The sequence below is a fragment of the Mustelus asterias genome, chromosome 26 (assembly GCF_964213995.1).
Source record: "Mustelus asterias chromosome 26, sMusAst1.hap1.1, whole genome shotgun sequence".
NCBI lineage: Eukaryota > Metazoa > Chordata > Chondrichthyes > Carcharhiniformes > Triakidae > Mustelus > Mustelus asterias.
In genome coordinates, this window is record NC_135826.1 from 30,852,510 (window position 1) to 30,875,348 (window position 22,839).

The following is a 22,839-nucleotide window of genomic DNA, read 5'->3' on the forward strand; positions in this document are numbered from 1 at the left end:
ATTCTCTGCCTGGAGTATTTGGTGAGTAGTGTTTGCTTAAAAATTGTTGAAATCTGAGAAGTGTATCTTTTGATTTACATATAAATGAATACCCAGTCCAAGTGTTCTAAATATGATCATATTGAAGCCATAGTTCCTCCTGTGATACCCAATGAAATGGTTCCTCGTGTTAATTCGGGTCTAATCATGTGGTGCAGAAGCAGCAGCTAATCTTTATTCAGTGACACACCCACTGGAGTGAGAAAGGCAGAGAAATAGATAAACTAAATATACCAAGAAAGAAATTGCTGTAGTAAGCTCATATCTTTGATCTCAAATTGTCTATTATGGTCTTGGAATGCATATCTTTATTTTTAATTTCCATTGCTAGTGTGATACTTCACTATAATAACCAATCATTCAACCTCATTGTTTTCTATCTTTATTCATTTTTTTTAAACGATGGGTAAATCTGCAAAACACATCCAAGAAAACAACTGCCTTTTTCTAAATTAAAATCTGTATTAACTATCAACAAGTGAAGTTGATTTAAATCATGTGATTAAAAATATAATATTTTGTCTTGGTATTAAGGACCAGTGTAGTGAACTCTTGTAACACCACCTCATAAAAAGGGTATATGTTTTGTTTCAAACTCGAATGAGCTGTGCATCTGTATTTTAGCTTAAACAAGTCCTTTTTAAAAGACTTTAAAAGACATTTCAACTCCAGCATAGATGTGTTTGAAAATTGATAAGTTGTGGAAAAACCTTCTAGACGGCACTTGTTTTCATTGGAGAAAAATCGATAAGAGAATGCAATCTCTGTCTTAAATACTGAAAATATATCAGTATTTGGATGTGCTACTGAATTAATCCATGGGGCTGGGCAAGCAATCCAATCAGTTAAAATCCCACCATATCAGTTTGAGAATTTAAATTTTCATTAGTAAAAGTGATCCTAAAGCTGAATTGTCGTAAAATCTCTACTGGTTCACCAATGTCCTTAAGAAAGGATACATGTAACCTTTATCCAGTCTAGCCCACTCCCGTGTGGTTGACTCTTAACTGCTCTCCGAAGGCACTCAGTTGTATCAAAACACCTGAACAATAATGAGTGTGCACCCAAATGCTACCTTGCCAATGACATCTGGATCTTTAGAATTAACAATGATTTCACTTTGTTTATAAATGCAGGACCAGAGCATCATTAATTTGATATTAGATGAAATCTTTGGAACTATATTTTGAAACCCAGCCAAGCAAAAATTTAACACTTCTATTAATTCTCTCTCTCTGAGTTTGACAAACTTTAAAACTATGTTGTGTTTCACTTTATAAAGTGTTTTAAAAATAATATACCTTTATTTTCACAGCTGCATCACTGTCATAATCTACTGGGAAAACGTCATTCTAATAAATATAGAAATCAAACTTCTGTCACTAGTCACATTTCTTGCATTCCAAAGCTTTTGGATAGTAATGTTGCTACCTAATTAGATCTTTGTATTGATGCATTCATTTTTGAAGAAAATTATAATTACTTGGAAAATTGTAAAGTGCATGGTGTTTTTCATTTCAGTGATCCACTATTCCTACATAAACATTGTCTTTTTATTACAATGTTTGCACTGACATGTTAACGAATCTATTGTGAAGTAAACTAGTAATTACACAACTCCATTTGTTATTAGTGCTTTAACAAAGCTTTGAACTGATGTCATAAAAATTGCTTCCTCTGAATAGCCTTTGACTCCTTTTAATTGGGTGTGCCTGTTTTTTACCTGCATGGGTTTTAAATTTCCTATTGGGTGACTGTTGCCATCTTTTTATGATTTAGTATTTCCGATTAGCAGATTTCACAGTATTTCACCTTGTGCGCTGTCTGGACTTGTCATCTCTGGAAAGGTGCTTGTATACATTAGTGTGGAAGTTGTGGAGTCCTCTTATCTTTTTCATGGGCTGTCTGTCTCATATATTTGACCCCTGTTTTCCACACCTCTGCCACTGCTGCCCACCATTAAAAATGGCCAGGAGTCAAATGCTGGCTCAGAAGCTCACTATAGCACCTTAAAAATTCTGAGATTGGATGCTCAGTAGTTTATTTGAAGTTGTCTTACCCCCCTGCTGTCACAGTAATTGGTGCTGCAACCTGCTGTAGTTCCATTTTATACATAACTGCGTCTTGTCACACTGTGTGCGTTTAATTAAATTATGATATTAATGCTATAATCATTATTGGTGCTGATACATTGATAATACAGAGTCCACAGGACAAATAGGATGAATGAGTGTTTCAGTGCAAAAGTCCAGCCACTTTACACAATGTATCAGTTTTAGAATATGTTGACTATCTGTAGCTTTGTGGTAATCTGCTTCTGAGGTGGTTTTGGGTTCAAATCCCACACCTCAATCTAGATGGAGGCTGTGCTGTTGGAGGTGCCATCTTTAGAATAAATTGTTAAATTGAGGCTCCGCTGTCCTTTCATGTTGATTTAAAAGATTTTGTTGTTCTGTACTATTCTGAAGAACGGGCATGCTTTCCCTTGTGCCCTGGCCAATAGTTATTATTCAGTCAACATCACCTAAACAGATTATCTGTACATTATCATTTGCTGTTTTGGAACCTTGCTGTGCACAAATTGGCTGCTGTGTTTTCTACATTGCAACAGTGATTACACTTCAAAGTACTTCATTGGATGCAAAATGCTTTGGGACACCTTGAGGTTATGAAATGCGCTATATAAATTGCATGTCTTTGGGTTGCTGGTTATGGGAGAAAAATTGATCTGAGCACAGAATTTGATTTATTAGTATACAGTGAAAAGTATTGTTTTTTGCACGCTATTGTGAATTGTGAAAAATACCACAGAAGCGACACCGAAATTGGACAAACATGATCCGAGTTTAACATTTCATCTGAATGATGGAACCTCTGACAACATTGAGCTCCATATGGCATCAAAGTGTTGACGTAGATGAAGTATTCAAGTTCTGAATGGCACTTGAGTTGCATCTTCAGACCCGAAAGCAGGAGCTCTACCAACTGAACTGAGAGCAAGGGTGGCAATGAAAGTGTTTGCAGGAATTAATGCACGTTGCAGTCTCTTTAATGCCTGGTTTGAGTAGGGGCTAAATTTGGTTAATCAAAATGGGATTAGAGGGGCTATTTTTGAACTGAGCGCAATTAGCTGTCATGTTTCCTTGTTTGCTAGATTTCAGCTAAACAAAAAATGCATTTCAGAAACAATGAGGAAATTATGCAAGATTTTCTAAGCATAATACAGTAGCTGGTATAATTTGGGGCGGCAGTGGAAGAATGGTTAGCACTGCTCCCTCATGTCTAGGTTTAATTCTGGCCTTTGGTGACTCTGGAATTTGCACATTCTCCCATGTCTGCAGGAGTTTCCTCCGGGTGCTCCGGTTTCCTCCCACACTCCAAAGATGTGCAGGTTAGGTGGATTGGCCATGGTAAATTGTTCCTTAGGGTCCCCAGGATATGTGAGTTGGCTATGGTATATGTGTGGGGTTACAAGGATTGGGCAGGGGAGTGGGCCTGGGTAAGATACTCTGTCAGAATCCGTGCAGATTTGATGGGCCAAGTGACCTCCTGCACTATAGGGATTCTATAATTGGTATTACTTGTAATAAAATTTAAATCCATTTAGTTTAGTGCTAGATGAAACCAGAAGTGCTTCCTTTGCAAAATTTAGATAAGTTCTACAAAATTATCAAAGCTTGGATTATTTTTATACAATTATTTTCCTTAAATAATCAAAGAAATATACAGCACTGTACCAGGCTCATCGGTCTTCCAAGTCCATGCCAATCATGACGCCCCAACTAAAAGAACCTTCTGCCCTTACTCAGTCATATCCCTCTATTCCCTCCCTATGCATGTACCCATCCAGATGCCTCTTAAATGTTGCTAATGTGCGTGCTTTCATCATCACCTCTGGCAGCACGTTTTCCAGGCATCTACCACTCTCTGCATGAAAAGCTTCCCCGACATACCTCCCTTAAACTTTCCCACTCTCACCTAGAATCTGTGCCCCCTTGTAATTGACTTCCACCCTGGGAACAAGCCTCTGACTAACCTTGTAATTGGCTATCCACCCTGTCCATGCCCCTCATAATTTTGTCGACCTCTATCAGGTCTCCCCTTGGCCTCCGACTTTCCAGTGAAAGCAATCCTAGTTGATTTAACCTCTCCTCATAGTCAGCAACCTCGAGAGCAGTCAACATACTGGTGAACCTTCTTTTCACTCTCCAAAGCTTCCACGTCCTTCTGGTAGTTTGGCAACCATAACTGCACACAATACTCCAAATGCGGCTTGATCAAGGTTTTATATAGCTGCAACATGATTTTGCAACTCAGTGCCCTGTCCAATGAAGGCAAGCATGCCATATGCTGCCTTAATCACCTTGTCCACCGCTGTTGCCACTTTTAGGGAACTGTGGACCTGCACGCCCAGATCCCTCTATGTTAATGTTCCTAAGGGTTCTGTCATTTACAGTATACTTCTCACCTAAATTTGATCCTCCAAAATGCATCACCTCACATTTTGTCCGGATTAAACTCCATCTGCCATTTCTGTGCCCAAGTCTCCAATCTATCTATATCCTGTTGTGTCCTCTGGTACTATCGGCAACTCCACCAATCTTCGTCTCGTCTGCAAATTTACTAATCAGACCACCCACATTTTCCTCCAGATTTCTGATGTATACTACAAACAACAGAGGTCCTTGCACTGATCCTGCACTAGCTACAGATCTCCATTCTGTAAAATACACTTCCACCACTACTGTCTTCTATGACCAAGTCAGTTCTGTATCCATCTAGCCAGCCCATCCCAAATCCCATATGATAGTTTTTGTATCAGTCTGCTGTGCGCAACCGTGTCAAGCGCCTTACTAAAGTCCATATAAACTACATCCACAGGCCTTTCCTCAATTAATTATCTTTGTCATCTCTTCAAAAAACTCGGTCGCGCTTGTGAGACGTGACCTTCCCCATACAAAGTTGCCTGTCTCTAACTAGTCTATCTTTAGTTGATTTTTTTGCCCCCTATATAAGCTAACTTAATTTCACAGAGAGCAAACAGTTTGGTTTTGTAACTCGTGTCCATTGACAAAGAACAGAAATACATTCTGGGGCAGGGGGGTTTTTTTTTAGTTGTTTGCTAAGCAATATGGAAGTTAGCTGTTATACTGCAGTGCAAATTTACTACTGAAAAAAGTGTATAGTGTTAGATGTTGCTCTCGGTGTGAATTGCACCCTTGGCTGCCAGCACTGAGCTCTGTGCCTGTACATGCAAGTGTTCCACTTCCACAGGTCAGCTTTTAAATGCTTTCAAGTGCAGTCGGGAGCATCTATTTTCCCAAAACATAAAAGACTCTACTTGAGATTGTAGAATGCCCAGGTGGATTAGTCGGCTGCTTGAGCGCTTTTAAACTAAATTTCACACTCTTTTGGAGTTGGATTCCATCAAGTCCAAGTGCTTTGAGCTGGATTACCTGGAAAAGTCTTGACCAGCTGAGTTCCAGAATTGTGCTGCCGCTTTTTTTGTGCTGACATGCAGCAGGATGACCTTGTATGACTTTATCCTCTGAAACGTGGTGTTAAAATTGGATATGGTTTCTAAAGATGTAATTATGTAAATTGATCTTAACCTTCTGCTAGAGAAAACCTAGGTTGTTCTAAAGATTGAACATGTTGAAATTGTTAATTTTGAAACTTTAGAATTTTGCATATAAGGTTTCAGTTTGGCATAAAGGTCATGAGTGCCCAATTTGCACTACTTCTGTATGTAGAGGGTTTTTTTTGCTTCTATGTTCCCAGTACACATCAGGAAAACTTCACAACTTTTTTGCCTCTGATTGTGGGACTGGATGTGCAATTTTCAGTTGTGCACTCCTGATGTGTAGAGTGCAAAAGTGGGAGATATATTACTGTAGTGTTTTGACCAAATGGATACTGAATGTAACTTTTGTTTTATAGTCAAAAATGCTGAGAGAGTTCCTTTCCCACCATTTGGAAGAGACTCAGCCATGCCAGGTTTAAATCAGGTAGGTGGGCTGCATGTACAATTTTAAGTTTCATTTATTCAGCTAAAGTTTGTTTTCTTGGAACAATTTCTGGGAAATAATTCGTTCTCCTCCATAATTAGCACGTATTAAATTACCACAATGTACCAATTCAAAGCAAATATGACATGGGTGTAAATAAGCAATTGGCTTAGCTATATTCAAATTAATTGTAAAATCTTTTGCAGTTGAAGATAAATACTAGCAATTGTTACAAAAAGAAAACAACATTCTAGTGAAATACCAGTATATTAAAGTCACGAGTAGATTGTCTGGAATTGTTTGCACTGATCAACTAATTTCTCCAATTGTCAAATAGCTTAAACTTTTCACTATAGTAATTTTTGCATTAGATTTGTGATTTTATATGGATTGTTCTTTTAAGGCTGAGCTGAGAGGCAGCAGTGCTAACCACTCTGCTGTATTGTACAAAGATGCCATGAGATTGGCCTTTGCAAAGTGCATTATACGTTTATATTCAACATCAGCCTTCTGAATGGGCAGCAAAGTCTTAACAACTTGCTGTTTCCCAGGTCATTGAGAAGCAAATAACTTAAACCCTCCAATTCATTTATCAATGCCTCAGATGACCTGAGCAAGCATATTAATTCCACCATGGCCTGTTACTATACAGTTATATAGTTTCAACCATCAAGATGCGTTCAGTTAAACTATTAAGATCTATGTGAAAATCTTTATGGCATTTTATTTTACAATTGCCGCATTGACTGAAGTTGTCATGTAACTTCAATGGAACTGTTGTTGTTTCGAGTTTGTTTCAGTGCGTAAATTTTAAATTTGTTGTAAATAAGAGAAATATTTGCACCAATTGAACAATATTAAATTCAGCTCTTAAGTGTACAGTAGTAAACAAAGATGTTCACACCGCATTTATTTTCTGATGCAGGGAAGTTTTTTGAACTCTGAAATGGGAATGGCCAATTCGGGAACAATATCACCAACTGGAGTCAAACCAGGCTCTCAGTATTACCCCTATCCCAGCAATCCTCGGAGGCGACCAGTGCAAGAAACAAGTAATCTAGGTAACGCCCACATAGAATTACTGTGTATTATACATGCAATCTTCTAAGTATTATTTGCTAATCATTTGAGTGATTCTGATTTTAAATTTCTCTTCCATCCTTGGTTGTGTTTTCCTCAAAGTAAATAGTTAATATTTTTATGAAGGGATACAACAGCATTCTTTCTGGTTTGTTGTATGCCACTACTCTGCAATAATTGGAAAATAGTTTGATTCCGTTGACACTCATTTATGGTTGCCTTTTTATCTCTTTGGGTCCACTAATTACTCCATGGCTATCCATTTGTCTCTGTCTGTCTCATTCTCTCTCCTTTTCTTGCTCACTCATTCTCTTGCTCTCAATTTCTTGTTCACCATAATTCTGCAGACGGTATTGTAGTTCATTCCGTTCAAAATGTAAACTTTATTTTATTATAGTTTTATAATTTTGAATGTTAATCCATATTATCCCTTCCTAGAATCCCAGCCCAAGAAAGTACGAAAGGTACCTCCTGGCCTTCCATCTTCGGTAAGCACTTTGATTCTTGATAACAATCTTATGAAAATAGTTGGCTGGAAGTTATTTGGCTAATTTATAAGCAAGCGAAGTTGCCAGACTGTTTGTCTAACATCCAGTACCAGCTGAACAGAAATCTTCTCCATCTAAATATTGGGAGGACCAACACCATTGTCTTCAGTTGTTGTTGCAAACTCTTCCCGAGACACCGTTCTATTCCTATCATTGACAACCGTCTAAAGCCGAAATCAACTTTTTGCAACCTTGATGTCATTTGATCTGGAGGTGAGCTTCCGACCCCACATCTGTGCCATTGCTATAATCACCTATTTCCACCACTGTACCATTGCTTGACCCCTATCCCTGCCTGAGCTTATCTGCTGCCAAAATCCGCATCCGCTTTTGTTCAAGATCCGGGAGAGGGGGGCTGCAAAACACTGGGGCATGCCCCCTGAGAGGGCAGGGGGTGCAACCAACTTCAAATAGACACAATGAGGACAAAAGAGCACATGCTATCTGAAAGCTAGGAGATTGACTGTCCATTCAATGCACCAGATTCCAGGGTGAGTATGAAGAAGTCGCAGCCTCCAAATCTCCTCCTCTCTGGCGATTCTGGTTCTCTCTCAGCACATTTCCATTGGCTTATTGTAATAAATGATCTCAAGGTACTCAAAAATCCAAACCACTGGAAGCACTATCGGGCCATTTCAGCACTGAAATCCACTTCAGGCCAAGCTCCTTGTACTCTCTTTGTTACCTTTTATGGTTTTTAATTTATTCTGACTTGGCTTTTCCTTCAAATCTGTAACCTTGAAGGGAACCAAAAAAATGCTGCAACATTTTAAATTGATTCTTTCCATGGGGTGTGGGTATCACTGGCTCGGTCAGCATTTATTGTCCATCTCTAATTACCCTTGAGGTGGTGATGTGATGCTTTCTTGAACCACTGCAGACCATGTAGTGTAGATACATTCACAATGCTGTTAGTAACGGGTCCCAGGATTTTGATCCAGTGATAGTGAAGTAACAGCGATGTAATTTCAAGTCTGAATGCTGTGTGGCTTGGAGGGAAACCTGAAGGTAGTGGTGTCCCCAGGCTTGTGTCCTTGTCCCTCTTGGTGGTAGATTCCAGGATTGAAAGATGCAACTGAAGGAGCCTTGGTGAGTCGCTGCAGTACACTTTGTAGGTGGTGCACACTGAGTCGTTGTGCATTGTGATGGAGGTAGTGAATGTTTCAGGTGGTGGATAGGGTGCCAATCAAACAGGCTACTATGTCCTATATCGAGCTTCTTGAGTGTTGTTGAAACTGTGCTCATCTAGGCAAGTGGAGATTATTCCATCACACTTATGGCAGGTGGACAGGCTTTGGGAAGTCGGGTAAGTTACTCGCTGCAGAATTCCTAGTCTGACCTTTTGTAACCACATTATTTATACTGCTAGTCCAGTTCAGTTTCTGGTTAATGGTAATCCCCAGGGTAATTCAGCAATGATAATGCTATGAATATCATGGGGAGATGGTTAGATAATGTTTTGTTGAAGATGGTCAGTTCCTGGCACTTGTGTGGCACCAATGTTATTTGCCTGTTATCAGCACAAGCCTGAATATTGTCCAGGTCTTGCTGCATATGGCCACAGGCTACTTCAGTATCTGAATCGTGAAAGGTGCTAACTTGTGCATCAGCGAATATCCCCATTTCTGATCTTGGAAGGAAGGTCATTGAAGAAGCAACTGCAAAGTGTCTTCTCCTTCTCCTCCTCCTCCAGTTTCCCCAGGGCTCCTTGATGTCTCACTTTGATAAATTCTGCTTTGATATCAAGAGCAGTCATTCTCACCTCACCTTGGGTTCAGCTCTTTTGTCCGTATTTGGACCAAAGCTGTAATCAGGCCAGGAGACTCCTGGTGACCTGATGGAACCCAATCTCAGCTTCGTTGAGTAAGTTATTGCTGAGTAAATGCCTCTTGATAACATTGTTGACTACCTCTTCCTAACTAATTTAGGTTGAAGACCTGGATTTCAATTAGCTAGTTTTTAAAACTCTTGTAATAAATTGAGTTAAATAACCAAGGTAAAACTAGACAAATAATTACAATTTGCTTCCATTCCCCTCGTACTTTCCCATTAGAAAACTAATTGTATTTTTAAAAACCCCTAATTGTTTTGACCTATATTAACCTATTTGGTAGATGTTTTCATTCATTACTTGTGGTCTTAACTCAAATTTTCTTTAGGTTTGCTGTAGTGCATTTCTATTTTATGCCCTCTAATTCTTCATTCTTAGCATGCACGGCAGTAACAATCTGGGTACATCTTATCTATAGTAATTAATATTCCATATACTTCAATGAGGCAGTCCCTTTCATTTCTTTCTAGACTGTAAAGCATAAGCCTCTTTAATCTTTCCTCCTAGCTTATTCACTGACTTGGTCCATCAATGGGTGAGCACAGATTTTGTATAGCATTTGGGATGAGCATGGTGGGCTTGCTTAAGAATTATAACTCTTGTCAGCTTTTCCCTTGCCATCAAATTGCTCCAGCGAAGATTAAGAATATGGTAAATAATGAAATAGAATGGAGAAAGTAGGAGGGAGGTGGTGGCGGCCAGATAGTGGCGATGGTTGTGGCAGGTCAGAGTGGTGGTTCTGAGTATAAACTATTGGTGCAAAGTTTTGTGTGAGAAAATAAGTTACCCTGTTTTCTTGCCATTATTATTTGATGTAGATTTTACAAGCATTGGGGGTGGATTAAAGCAGGGGTGGAATAAAGGGCCCAGGAGATGCACCAGTTCCCATGATTTCTCACCCTGGCCCTGCATTTGTTACTTCTAGATTTGTCGACATTGACTCTTAGTTAATTAATGTTTCAACTTTAAAATTCTCATGTTTCGAATTGCTGCCCCCACCTCCCCAGCCCTACAACCCCCTCCGATACCACACTTCCAGTTCTATCTTCTTGAACACCCCCAATTTTTAATAGCTCCACCATTGGTGGTTGTGCCTTTAGCTGCTCTGGAATTCGCTCCCTAATCCTCTCCACCCCTCCTTCCTGTAAGACGCTCCTGAAAACCTATGTCTTTGACTAAACATTTGGTTATCACCCCTAATGTCTTACGTGGCTCGGGTCACATTTTGTTAGAAAATGCTTTTGTGAATCATCTTGGAATATTTTACTATGTTAAAAGTGCTATACAAATGCAAGGTACTGTTTCGATAAAGCGCAATATTCAAAATAAGTTTAAGTTAGCCTCCACATAGTTGTGGCTGCAGTACTAAACATTGGCAACCTTGGTCAGAAGCCACAATGGTGGTTGTGTGCAAAGTGGGAAAAACTCATGCTGATACATTGAGGGATGCCTTAAGATTAGTTTGGTGGTGTTTGTTGAGGGAGAAGATAATGGAGAATTCTTAAGAATTGAGAAAGATGGCTGCCTCTGTTAAGATGTGCATGTGGGTATGTGTTTATTAAAACTCTGCTACCCTAAAATGTGGTTATTCAAGTGCACTCTTGGGAACTTAGCTACCACTGATAGCAGCATTAGCTGTTTGACTCAGGAGGCAGACACTCAACAACGGATTATGATTTGTATGTGTCCCAGGAGACAAGTAAAGATTTTTTTTTGATATGCTGTTGTTTTCATGCCCTTAGGCATGTTGAAACTGGGAATTCAATATGCTGAGTTCAACAATTACATTTTCTAGGCCATCTTGCATTTTACTTTTATGTTGATTATCAGCAACATTGTTTGCCCAGAATAAGACGAAAAACTGCATGTATTTCAAAATGAGTTGCAGAATCACATACATTATAGCAATTATCAAAATTTTAATGGAAAGTGTTGTCATGTTGGATCATGGAAATGGGCAGATAGATAAGAGCATTTCCAAGCCTCATTATGGCAGACATTTTGAGTAAATCAGCAGAGGTATGTGAAATGGTTATACAGCGTAATGCAGAGTCTTGGGACGAATGATTCGGAGGATGTGTTCAAATCCCACCATGGTAGTTCATTTTAAGATAATTGGCAAAAGAACTGGACATAGAGTATAATACGTTATGGCCGAGGATGCACTGGGTGAAAGGCTGATTGAAACAGATGCATCAATTACTTCAGAAGGGAGTTGGAGAAACACCTGAACAGGAACATTTTACAGGACTTTGGGGAAAAGATGGAGGTATGGGGCTAATAACTTTTTTTTAAATCTAGAACAAGCATATAGGATAGTGTCCTTCCTCTGCTGTACCATTGTACGATCAATGATTTTATAGTAAACCCAGTTTTTAAGAATTAGAATTCAAATATGTTAGAATTTCATAACTAATTGGGATTTTTCTATTATCTATATCAGCTCTGGCTTAGTGGCAGCATTGGTGCTTGACTTAAAAGGTTCTTGTTTCAAGTTCTACTCCAAGACCTCCACACAGAAATCAAAGCTGACACATCAGCACAATATTGACAGTGTTGCACTGTCAGAGGTGCCATCTTTCGGTTGAGACATTAAACCACGACCCCCTTCTGCTCTCAGGTTGACGTAAAGATCCCATGGCACTATTTTGAAAAAGGGTTGGGGAGTTATCCTGACCGATGTTTATCCCTCAATCAAAATCACAATGGTCATTGTCACATTGCTGTTGTACACAAATTGGCTGCTGCATTTCCTACACTGCAGTACTTCAGAAGTACTTTCTTGGCTCTATAATGGTGGTGAAAGGTGCTATATAATTGCAAGCCTCTGCTTGCTTGCAAAGACTACATTTGCTTTAAATGAGAAGCCATAATACAGAATCAAGGCCTCAGCTGTGGGAAACTTTTTTTTTAAAACTGATTAGTTGACTGCTCAAAAGGCTAAAGATAGTAGGAAAGAAGAAAATCTGAGGGAGATTTGGAATGCCTCGGTTATGTGGTTGGGCAAAGGAATCAATTTTGATTTCAGCGCCATGGCGGGTGTAGAGGGGAGCAAGATGAAATGATTTGGGAACCAATTCAAAGACTCTGTCTTGTTGAAAGAAGGAATAACTGAGGGATGATGCATGAATGCATAATTAGTGTTTAGAAGGAAAAAAAACTTGCAAGAAGTACTGAGCACAGTATCAAAAGAATAACAAAAAGAAACTAAAAGTGAAATATGAATTGCCTTGCCTGTCAGAGGGTTAGCTATTTCTTCCATTTTTTTTTCTCTAGGAATATCAGGTAATAGACCATGCCTAAATGTGCTCTTTACTGGAGAGTTTAAAAGTTAACAGAGCTAGCTTTACATTCAGATAACAATGACAATGTTTGACCTATTGTTTTAATTTCGTCCATAATGTTAAGTCATTATTTTCCATTTGGTACGGCAACTTTGAAGTGACTACTTTTTGCCATCAGATTTGTGGTGCGTTCTACTGGTTGAAAGTATTTATGGAGTTACTCAATGTTAATGTGATGTACACAGATTTTATTAAGAAAGGTATGCTGCTATTATTTTTGGTTTCTGCTATCTATACTCGTAAATAAATACCAATAAAACACCTACATAGAAAGAAGGCTGTACCCCAGCCTGTGAGAAAGCAGAGGATAACTAGCAATTTTTCTGAAGCGGTTGTCTATTATTGCAATCCGAATGAATAATAGAAAGAATTTGTGCACATAGTTGGATAATGGAGCATGTTGTGCATTATGATGATGTTTTTGGCAGCTAGCGTTTATCTTTTAATTTGCCTTGTCCCATTTAACATTTTTCTTAAGGCTCATTACTTTCCATCCCAAGGTGATGATCCTATGAAAAATGAAATAGTCAATACCATTTTCAAGAATTGTTGCAGATTTTTAGTCTATCATGCTAAACACCATTTCCTCTATTGTTTAATTTGTCCAGATATAACCATTGAATGTAATTTGAAGGATCACTTTGGTATCCCATTGTGTAAATGACGGTCAAAGTTGGAAAAAAAGGGGTAAACCTTTTAGAAGTGAGGTAAGGAGAAATCTCTTCACCAAGAGAGTGGTGAATCTGTGGAATTCACAACAAAGTAGTTGAGGTCAAAATGTTGTAGATATAGCTCTTGGGGCTGAAGGGATCAATGGATATGGGGGGGGGGGAAGACAGGGTTAGGATATTGAATTCGATGATCAGCCATGGTCAAGCTGAATGGCAGAGCAGGCTTGAAGGGTCAAATGGTCTTCTGCTTCTAGTTTCTGTTTCTATGTAAATGCAGTAGCATTATCAGTAGTTGTAGCTTGGGTTGGGGAGAGAAGGAAAGCATAATAGTTTGTGCATAAAGTGCAATAGAGTTGATCCACTGGATCCAATCAAGGCCATCTCTCCTGCCTCATAGTCACCAAAGAAGGTGTGATGCATGCAAGAGTTGGGCACATTTCACATTTATGCACCTGTTTTGTTTACACATTCTGTACCACTAGAAGATGTTCTTAAAATAATTCCATCGTGCTACTGAAATTGTGTTTAAGGAATTTATTAGTTCTGCTTAAACATTGTAAAGGAAAGTATTGGTAGTCCTTTGCTTGTTAGATCCAAACAAAATAATATACAGTAATGTACACTATCCTTAGCCAGCGCAACATTGATATTCCCACCCCCAAATATGGCCAGTTATAACTTTACAGGACGAGAGGAGACTGGTGCATGCACATGGAGTTCAAGTACCCAACTGAACTAGTTTATTCTAGTTTTGTTTATATACATATACAAATGGCCACAAGAGGATGCTATTATACCATTAAGTCTGTCTTAATTACCAAAGCCAGAATTTTACAGCTCCTCCTGCCTGGCATGATGGTACGGAAGTGAATGGTAACTTAAATGGCCCATCCCAGTGCTGGGGGAGACGTCATGGTGGAGCCTTAAAACCCTGGTCCAAGTGTCTCCGTGCAAGTCTTTATTCTGCTTGCTTTTTGCCTTTATTTTCAATGGGATGGACTAATAGCAGTCGTACAAGCAATTACACTATGGTTTAGGACTTGGGAATGATTAAAGTTCAGCTTAGTTCCTAAATATTCTGATACTATGCCTGCATTACTCAGTAAAATTCTGAGGACAGCATTATTGTTCTGTGGTTCTTTTTAGACTTATTAGTTGTGTTTAATGTTCATAAACTGAGGATATATAAACAGGGCTCCTCTTCAAACAAAGTAATGTAGTTCGTGAAATTCACACCTAAGTTTTAAAGCAAATTAGTTGTGGCTGAAGTGTGTTTAACCTGAAAATTGACACAGTTAATTCCTTTAGGATGTGATTGAGCTAAATTAATTTCCACTCATAAGAATTTGTGTTTTGCACTTCTGCATTCAAATCATGGTGCAAAAGCCCATCTGTAAATTATACCTTTAGTCAGCCAATCTGAACTACTTAGCACTAGAAGTTCCACTTTCAGCTGATCCAGCATTCAATGTGGGCTTTGTTTACGGCAGCCAAGTGGCGACACTGATGCCTTTGGGGACGATGTTTCTATTTTTCCCTTGTAAGAACCCAACTGGGTGTTTACATTATAACTGGATGAAATGACAATTAAGGTGGACTGACGTGTAGTTACAGTTCAAGTATTGTTTTATGCAGTTCTCTAGCGACACAGTCAAGTAGGGTAGAAGCAAGATTATCTTTCATTATCAGTCCCTGGTGAGTAAATTAACGTGACATTCAAAGCTGAAGCACACTGGTGCTTCACATACATACAGCATTTATCGCCACTCTGGCTTTTTGTGTTAAAAGTAGTGTCACATTTCTGATCTATTAGCTTGAAATATCATGCCCAAGTGTAGTTGAGTGCTGTTGGAAATCTGAAAAGTGCTGAAAGTTTACATCTGTATGGAGGAGTTCGTCTTGTTTATTAGGAATCTACTGCCTTGCTCACATTACTTGGCCAAGTGTCATTTTCAAACTTTTCTGCTCGAGTTCTCCTGTAAATATTGACTCATTTTCAGAGACCTCTGAAAAGCAGTGTTGTCACTGTAGAAAGCATTTTTGTTCATAGTTTTTTTCCCATGGCAGTGGTCAAAGCCAAATGTACTTAGCAGATAAGTTGGGGAGTGGGGTATAACTGCGCTAGAGCAGGCAAACATTGGCATTGGGGAGTGAGCAATAACTGAACCAGTGAAGGCAAACCACAGTTTGGCCTCAAATCCTGCATTCTGTGTTTATACTTGGATAATTGGATCTTGTTTGCTATGGTTAAATAGTGAAAATCTGCAACTGAGGAGCTAGGGATGCAGAACTGAGGTGTAGGGCACAATTATAGCATGACACATCTACCCTGGGCAGTTTCTACAGGATTTGAAATATGGACATACAAATTTGTATACGATGGAAAGCATTGATGCAGGTAGGACAACCAGCTGGAAATAAAATTTCGTCAGCAAGAAGTCAATACGAATGCAAGTTTTTTTTTGTATATTAATACTGCAGGAGATGTGCAGAATTCAATAGTGTAAACATAGATGTGATGACCTCACTGACTCCAGATTTAATTGTAGGTTTTTAAACTAGTGCAAAACTGGGTGCTCAACTTCAAGTATCAATTTTGTACACAGGTAGATTTGTTCAGCCTCTAAACTGCAAATCAACCAAGTCACCATTGGTTTATTTATCTTTGTAGCTGCAGCCATATTTTTAGCTTTTTCTGTTCTGTTAGATTGGATTTTTTTTTTTTTGCAGCTTGCTGCAGGACAAATCTGGTGCTTCAGAAGCATTTTGCAATGTGTATTTTCAATATTTAAATTTGAAGTTATCAACTACCTCAAACATTCCCTTGCTACACCTCTGACACACCAGTGGCAGTTGTGTACTATCTGCAAAGTGCACTTCAGCAACTCTCCAAGGTTTATTTGACAACATCTAAACATGTGACCTCGACCACCAAAATGGACGAGGGCAGCAGTGGCATGGGACTACCACGACCTGCAGGTTTCCCCCTTAAGTCAAAAATCATCCTGACATGGGAATATATTGTGTTCTTTTCTCGTTGCTGGGTCAAAATCCTGAAACTCTCCCAACAGCACTGAGGGTGTACCTTCACCACCTTTTTCAACATTCGTTAAGAGATGGGCAAGCATTTTTGGCCTTTCCAGCCATATCCATAGCTAATGGAGGAATTAAAAAAATAATCGTTTAAACATTTTTTTAAAGCCCTTTGTCCCATTCCTGCACCTTAAAAGTACTGTATCATCTTCCTCCAAGGTACCACTTACTATCTTTAGGTTGGACTAGCTGAATATCAAGTTGACCCTAAAACATGTGCGTTGCTTTTTTAACGTTCGTGGATTATTTGTGTTGCTCATTTTTCATCTGCTGTTACGTAGATGGATAATACAATTTCATTTCTCTGCTGTTTTAAACCCATGTACATTTGGGTAATTGAAAGTGCACGAATTGGCCCTAACATCCTGTTCAAATATGGGCGGCATGGTGGCATAGTGGTTAGCACTGCATCGCCCAAGTTTGATTCCCAGCTGGATCACTGTGTGGAGTCTGCACATTCTCCCTGTGTCCTCATGGGTTTCCTCCGGGTGCTCTGGTTTCCTCCCTCAGTCCGCAAGATGTGCTGGTTAGGTGCATTGGCCATGCTAAATTCTCCCTCGGTGTACCCAAACAGGCACTGGAATGTGGTGACTCGGGGATTAATTCTTCTCTTGTGCTTGATTGGGTGTAATTTAATGGAATCTGAGAAGTAACTTTTGCGAGATAAGCATGCTTGTGGGAACAGAGAATCTGTAGAAATCCATTTTGTGGTCTTGTCATGAGTTTCTCAGCAGTTTGCATGAGATTTTTCTCTCCATTTCTAAACGTAATTTTTGTTCTCTAGTTTGCTGCCTCTGTTGGAAAGCAGAAGCTAGAATTTATAGAAAAAATCGAGCACCTTTAATTGAAGTCTTTTACATATTTTGCTGTTGAGTTGCAAGGTGATAATTTTCTGGCCTCGTCAGGTTTATTTAGAATCTGATGCACGCATACCTCCTGCCCAGCTGTGTTTAAAACTGGGAAGATGCCAGAAATGGACAGATGGCATAGTTATTAGATGTGCATCATTCAATTCCCTTCCTGATGCTTGCTATTTAATCAGATTATAAAAAAAAGTCAGTTTTGCTAGATTCATATTCAACTCAGTAACCTGTTCCATTTTACCCAGTTGTAAATGGAAAGATTTAGATTTAGAAAAAGTGTATTGTAGTAGAAAAATTATTTGCATCTGACTTCTAGTTATGCATTGTTGCCTGCAACATTGAAGTATTTTATGAATGATAGTAGATAATTACTTTCTAAAAATATTTGTGCTCATCCATCCATAGAATTTTGGTGCTTTGGGAATGGAATATTTTCCATTTTGAGAAATCTGTTGTATTGCTAGAATCAAATAACTTTTAAATTTTAGTTTGCGCCTTTTCTACCTAATCCTAGCCAGGGAATCTGCAATGGTGGCTTCTCTTCCCACTCTTGCACATTAACCGTGTGCGTGCGCGTGTCTCTCAGCCCCCTCCGATCCCTCTGACGACACGGCAGCAGTTTCCATATTTATATTGATGACACCCACCTGTACCTCAGCACCACCTCCATCAACCCCGTCGCTAATTCTGTGTGCTTGCCTAACATCCAATACAAGATGAGCAGACATGTTCTCCAATTAAATATTGGGCAGATAAAGCTCAGTCCCCTTCAAAATTTTGTCCCATAGTCATCAATTCCATTCTTCCCTCTGACCACTGGATGACGCTGAACCACACTGGCTGCAACCTTGATGTCACGTTTGGCCCCAAAACAAGCTTCTGATCACACATGTGCCAAAGCTAAGATTATATTTTCCCCTTCTTAACATTGCCTAACTTCATACCTTTGCTAACACATTCCCGGTCAGCCCCTCTCGTTTTGCTCAATGTAAACTTGACCCCACCCAAACTTCTGCCCGTGTCCCAGCTCGTACCAAAGTCAGTGCACCCATTGTCTTTTTTCCCACTGACCTACATTGGCTTCCAGTTAATCTGTGCCTCACTTTTTTCATTCTCATCCTTTGTTTTTAAATCTATCCATGACCTTGCCAGTCCTATCTATGTAAATTCCATTCCCACAATCCTCTTATCTGTATTACTCTAAATTCTGACTCCATGAGCATTCCTGATTTTAATTGTTCCTGCATTGACTATGCCTCCAGCTGTCAAGGCCCAAAAATTTGGAATTTCTTTCCTTCCTTTGCCCCTCTACCTTGCTTTCCTCATCTATGGCATAACCTTAAAAGCTTCCTCTTCAACCAAGCTTTTGGTCATCTGTCCTAATATCAAGTTGTGTGCTTTGGTACAAAATGTTCCTGTGAACTACTTTTGGATGGCTTATGTTGAGGATACTACATAAATACTTGTCTGATTTTGCAATAACAAGCTAATGGCATTAATCTTGAGCCTCTTCCTTGACTAATGTAATTGTTGCACTTTTTTAATAGTTGTAAAAATTTAATTCAAAGCAACTCGTGTAAAATTCCCACCTATAAAGGTGCTATTTGTGGTATCCTCCTGCTTGACATCTTGCCTTTACATGCTGTGGGGCATATCTTTTTAAAACTAACTTTTATAGCATTCACTAAACAAATCATAGAAATTACAATATAAAAGGCCCATCATGCATGTGTTGGTTCCAGCTTATTGAAGGGTGCCATTCTCTGGATCCTTTTATAATTTGCATATGTTTATCCATTTCCCTTCAGTTGATATTATCTAGCTCAAATGCCATTTTGCGAAAATACATTGGATTTTATTAAGCCTCCTGTGGAAGAAAGGACTATCTTCCAATTTAATTGATTCTTCCAATCGGAGTCTCTGCCCCTTCTTATTAGGTCACTGATCAATGGTAGCAATCCATCAGTTTATACCCTCCTTTTTAAAAAGAATACTTTTACAGATTTGAAAACTATCACTGTTCCCTTTGCCTCTCCAGATTATTGACAAGGCCCCAAATTTTTAAACTGTTCATAACAATGAATGCTCAGTTTCCTGTATTATTTCAGTGAATGTGGTTGAAGACTTTCCTTTAACTTGCAGTACCTGGAACTGCATGTTATATTCCAGCTGTGATCTAATCAATCGTTTTGTACAATTGTTATCTTTTGCATTCAAGTCCCATGTATGAAATCTAGAATATAATTTGCTTACTCTTTGTGAGCTCCCATTTTTGATTATCATTATTCCTACTCCGATTTCTCTTCCCATTCATGTTTAAGAATCTTGATATTTAGGGTATACTGCTTTGTTTTTTTACAAAATGTCTTCATCAGCTACACTTGTCATCCGTCTGCTCTCTGTTAGCTTGTCTGCGCCCTTCAATCTCCTGCCTGTTTACTTTTTCACTGCATCCAGGGGAGGTGTAAACATTTAGCTGCGTACCAGCAAAAGTGATTAGGGAGAAGATCAGAGAAAGATTAGAACAAACAATGTTCTCTTGTTCCGTGAAATGGCATCCGAGATCCATACAGGTCCCCCTTAGCGACACCTTTTATTCGGAAGAAGTGAGTGAGTCAAGCGGCGAAGTTTTTCCAAGTTTAGCCAGGCAGAGGACTGCGATGGTCTGAAGGCTGGCTGGACCTCCTTTTAGGAAAGAAAAGTAGGGACTTCAGACTGTGCTGGTCGGAGATGGAACTGTGGACGGATTACATAATGAAAAAGGAACTGTTGGTGTCAGAAAACTAGAAACAAAGTGAGGGAGGCTGTTGGTGAGAAACTGAATGGAGAAGTAATAGTCAAGGCAGGAAGAAATCGGTTCTGTGGGGGCAAGAATAGGCTGAAGAGGAAAAGATAGGTCTAGCAGAGTAGTTCTATTTGTAAAACTTGGAAAGGAAGTGAAAGTGAACTTTGTAGATTTCGGTACTGGAAGTTGGAGGCTGTGGAAGGAAGATCCTGAGAGATGAGGTGATAGTCTTGGAACTGATTTGCTTGATGTTTGTGATGCGGGTCATGATCCAAGGGGAGGTAGGAGATGTCAGAGTTGCCGTTCAGCTTCCGCAAAATAAAGGTCAGTTAACCAAACAGCAGCACGACCTAATCAGATTCAGGTTGGACCTGAGAAAACGGAGTCCTGCAAATTAGGAGGAAGGTAGGGTAGAGTGAGTGAGTGGAGCAGAACAATTGAACCAGCCTGGCACACCAGCAGCTTTCAATGAAAAGATTTGGAATGGGTAAGAGTCCAGAGGGAGGAATCCAGGTGAAGCAAGAATTCTGAAGATAAGAGAAAGGGCCTGCTGTGTGAGGGAAGGATTCGTAGCCAAAGACGCGAGCTTGAAGGTGACTGGCGAAGAGCTCATTGTCATACCCAGTTTGAAATTTATTGAGATGGGAGTGTAAGACTGAGCGCTCAAACTTTCAGTCAAATGGATTAGTAAACACAGGATCCTTCTCCATCCAAATTATAACAGAGACGCACATACTGTGCAGCCTTTAAACATATAATACTTAAAAACCTTTGCTTGATCAAGGTTGAAATCACCACCAGCCTTGCTAACTGTGGGTCCACTGGTGATCATTCCTCTGCTCTTGGTGTTCCCCATGCGTGCTCCCCTCCAGGGCGAGACAGGAAGTCCATATTGCTCTACACATAATCCACAATCCCCTCCCAGTTCCCGCTAAACCCATCTTTAACCATTGCTCATGGACCCCCCTCCCCCACCCCCCCAAGAAAGTCTTTCCAAACCTCCTAGGATCGATACATATCAGGGGGAATGAAAACATGGCAGAGGGTGAGATTGGAAGAAGGGATTGGGTCAGAGGGAAGAGAAGGGGAAGATGGACTTGTGGGGTGATGGTATTAAAAAGTTACTCAATTGGTTAGAAAGCATTTTGGCTTTGTTTGCTATAATAGCGATACATTACTGTACAAAAATGTGATCGCATCTGCAATATAAATTTTTTTTCCCAAAAAAGCTGTTGGGAATTCATCTGAACTACAGATATTTTCAGGACAGAAAAATAATTTGCATATCTCTGGAATCTTTCACGTTCTCAGGACTGTCCATGTGCTTCACGGCCAATTAATTACTTTTAAAGTTCATTCTTCAGTTGACAAAATTGCAGCAAGAGCCTACAATCAGAAGGCATTCAGTGATCAGTAAATCAAGGCCACTGATTTGACCGTTACAGAGAACAACTGAATTTTGATTTCAGATGCCAGAAAAAAAAATCCTGTAGTGCCCTGAATTAAAAACAGGATTTGTTTTATTACACCACCTTGAACAATTGTGCAGAATTATTAATGAATATGGTCATGGAATGTAAGTTTCCCCGCCCCCACCCCAAAAAGTTACAAAATTCTAGAATCCCGTGCAATGAAAGCCGAATTTGATTTATTTAGCTCTGTCTGTTATGTTATCAGTTGGCAAAATAAAAATGCTGGGTGTTGAGAGATATTGTTAGCATGACAAACTCTTTAAGGCAGTGCTATCCTTGCAGCTATCAAAATGTTTGTAGGCATGCTGGATGTTTTGCGCTAATTGAGGTTAGTGATGAGGGCAAGGGATATGAAATGCCCATTTTATGTTGAGGGGACCTCTTCAAGTATTGTAAACTTTTGTGGTTATAATCATGTAAATTGTAAAAATACAATTTATTACAAAATCTTGAGTTGATTTTTGAGGAAGTATTTGAGTTAAAATGGCAAATAGTACAGAAATTGAGATTAAAAACAATGAACCAGTTTTTTAACGTGAGCATTTACATAACAGAATTCTTTTGTCTTCCGATGCAGGTCTATGCTTCAACATCAAGTGAGGAATATAGTAGAGATTCAACTGGATATTCTTCATCCAAGCCTTCAGGTTCTGTGTTTCCAGGCTCCTTCTATATCCAAGGTAAAAGGCTAATTTCTGATAACTGAATTAATCAACATTGAACTGGCGAATGCTTTTGTGTTTTTTTAAATTAAGTCCACAACTGATTGTGAAAATATGCCTAACCAAGCTTTTGAAAAGTCTGTTTTCTTGAGGAAACCACTACTTGAACTGAAAATGCTGGATAATGCATTAGGTCTGGCATCATCAAGTCTGTATGACTTCTTCAGAAGAAGTGTTAACTCTGTTTCTCTCTCCACAGATGCTGCCAGATCTGCTGAGTTTAACCAGCATTTTCTGTTTTTATTTTAGCTTTACAGCGTTAGCGGTACTTTGCATTTACTTGCTATCTTGTGTAGTTCTAGTTTTATACATTCTCATTGCTTGAAAACACCTCTGGAATGTTACCCAAACAAATTAAATGGAAAAGAAACGCAATACCACCA

General features: G+C 39.3%; 1 protein-coding gene across 16 annotated transcripts in view; it reads left to right on the plus strand.

Annotated features, from left to right (window-relative positions):
• Positions 1-22,839, plus strand: part of LOC144479547 (transcription factor E2-alpha-like) — a 126,645-nt gene that overhangs the window by 66,257 nt on the left and 37,549 nt on the right. For all 16 annotated transcript variants that reach the window (XM_078198385.1, XM_078198373.1, XM_078198375.1 and 13 more), the window contains exons 6-9: positions 5,980-6,047; positions 6,973-7,108; positions 7,566-7,615; positions 22,312-22,414. In XM_078198385.1, the coding sequence (XP_078054511.1) occupies positions 5,980-6,047; positions 6,973-7,108; positions 7,566-7,615; positions 22,312-22,414 (357 nt within the window). The remainder of the gene's footprint in view (positions 1-5,979; positions 6,048-6,972; positions 7,109-7,565; positions 7,616-22,311; positions 22,415-22,839) is intronic.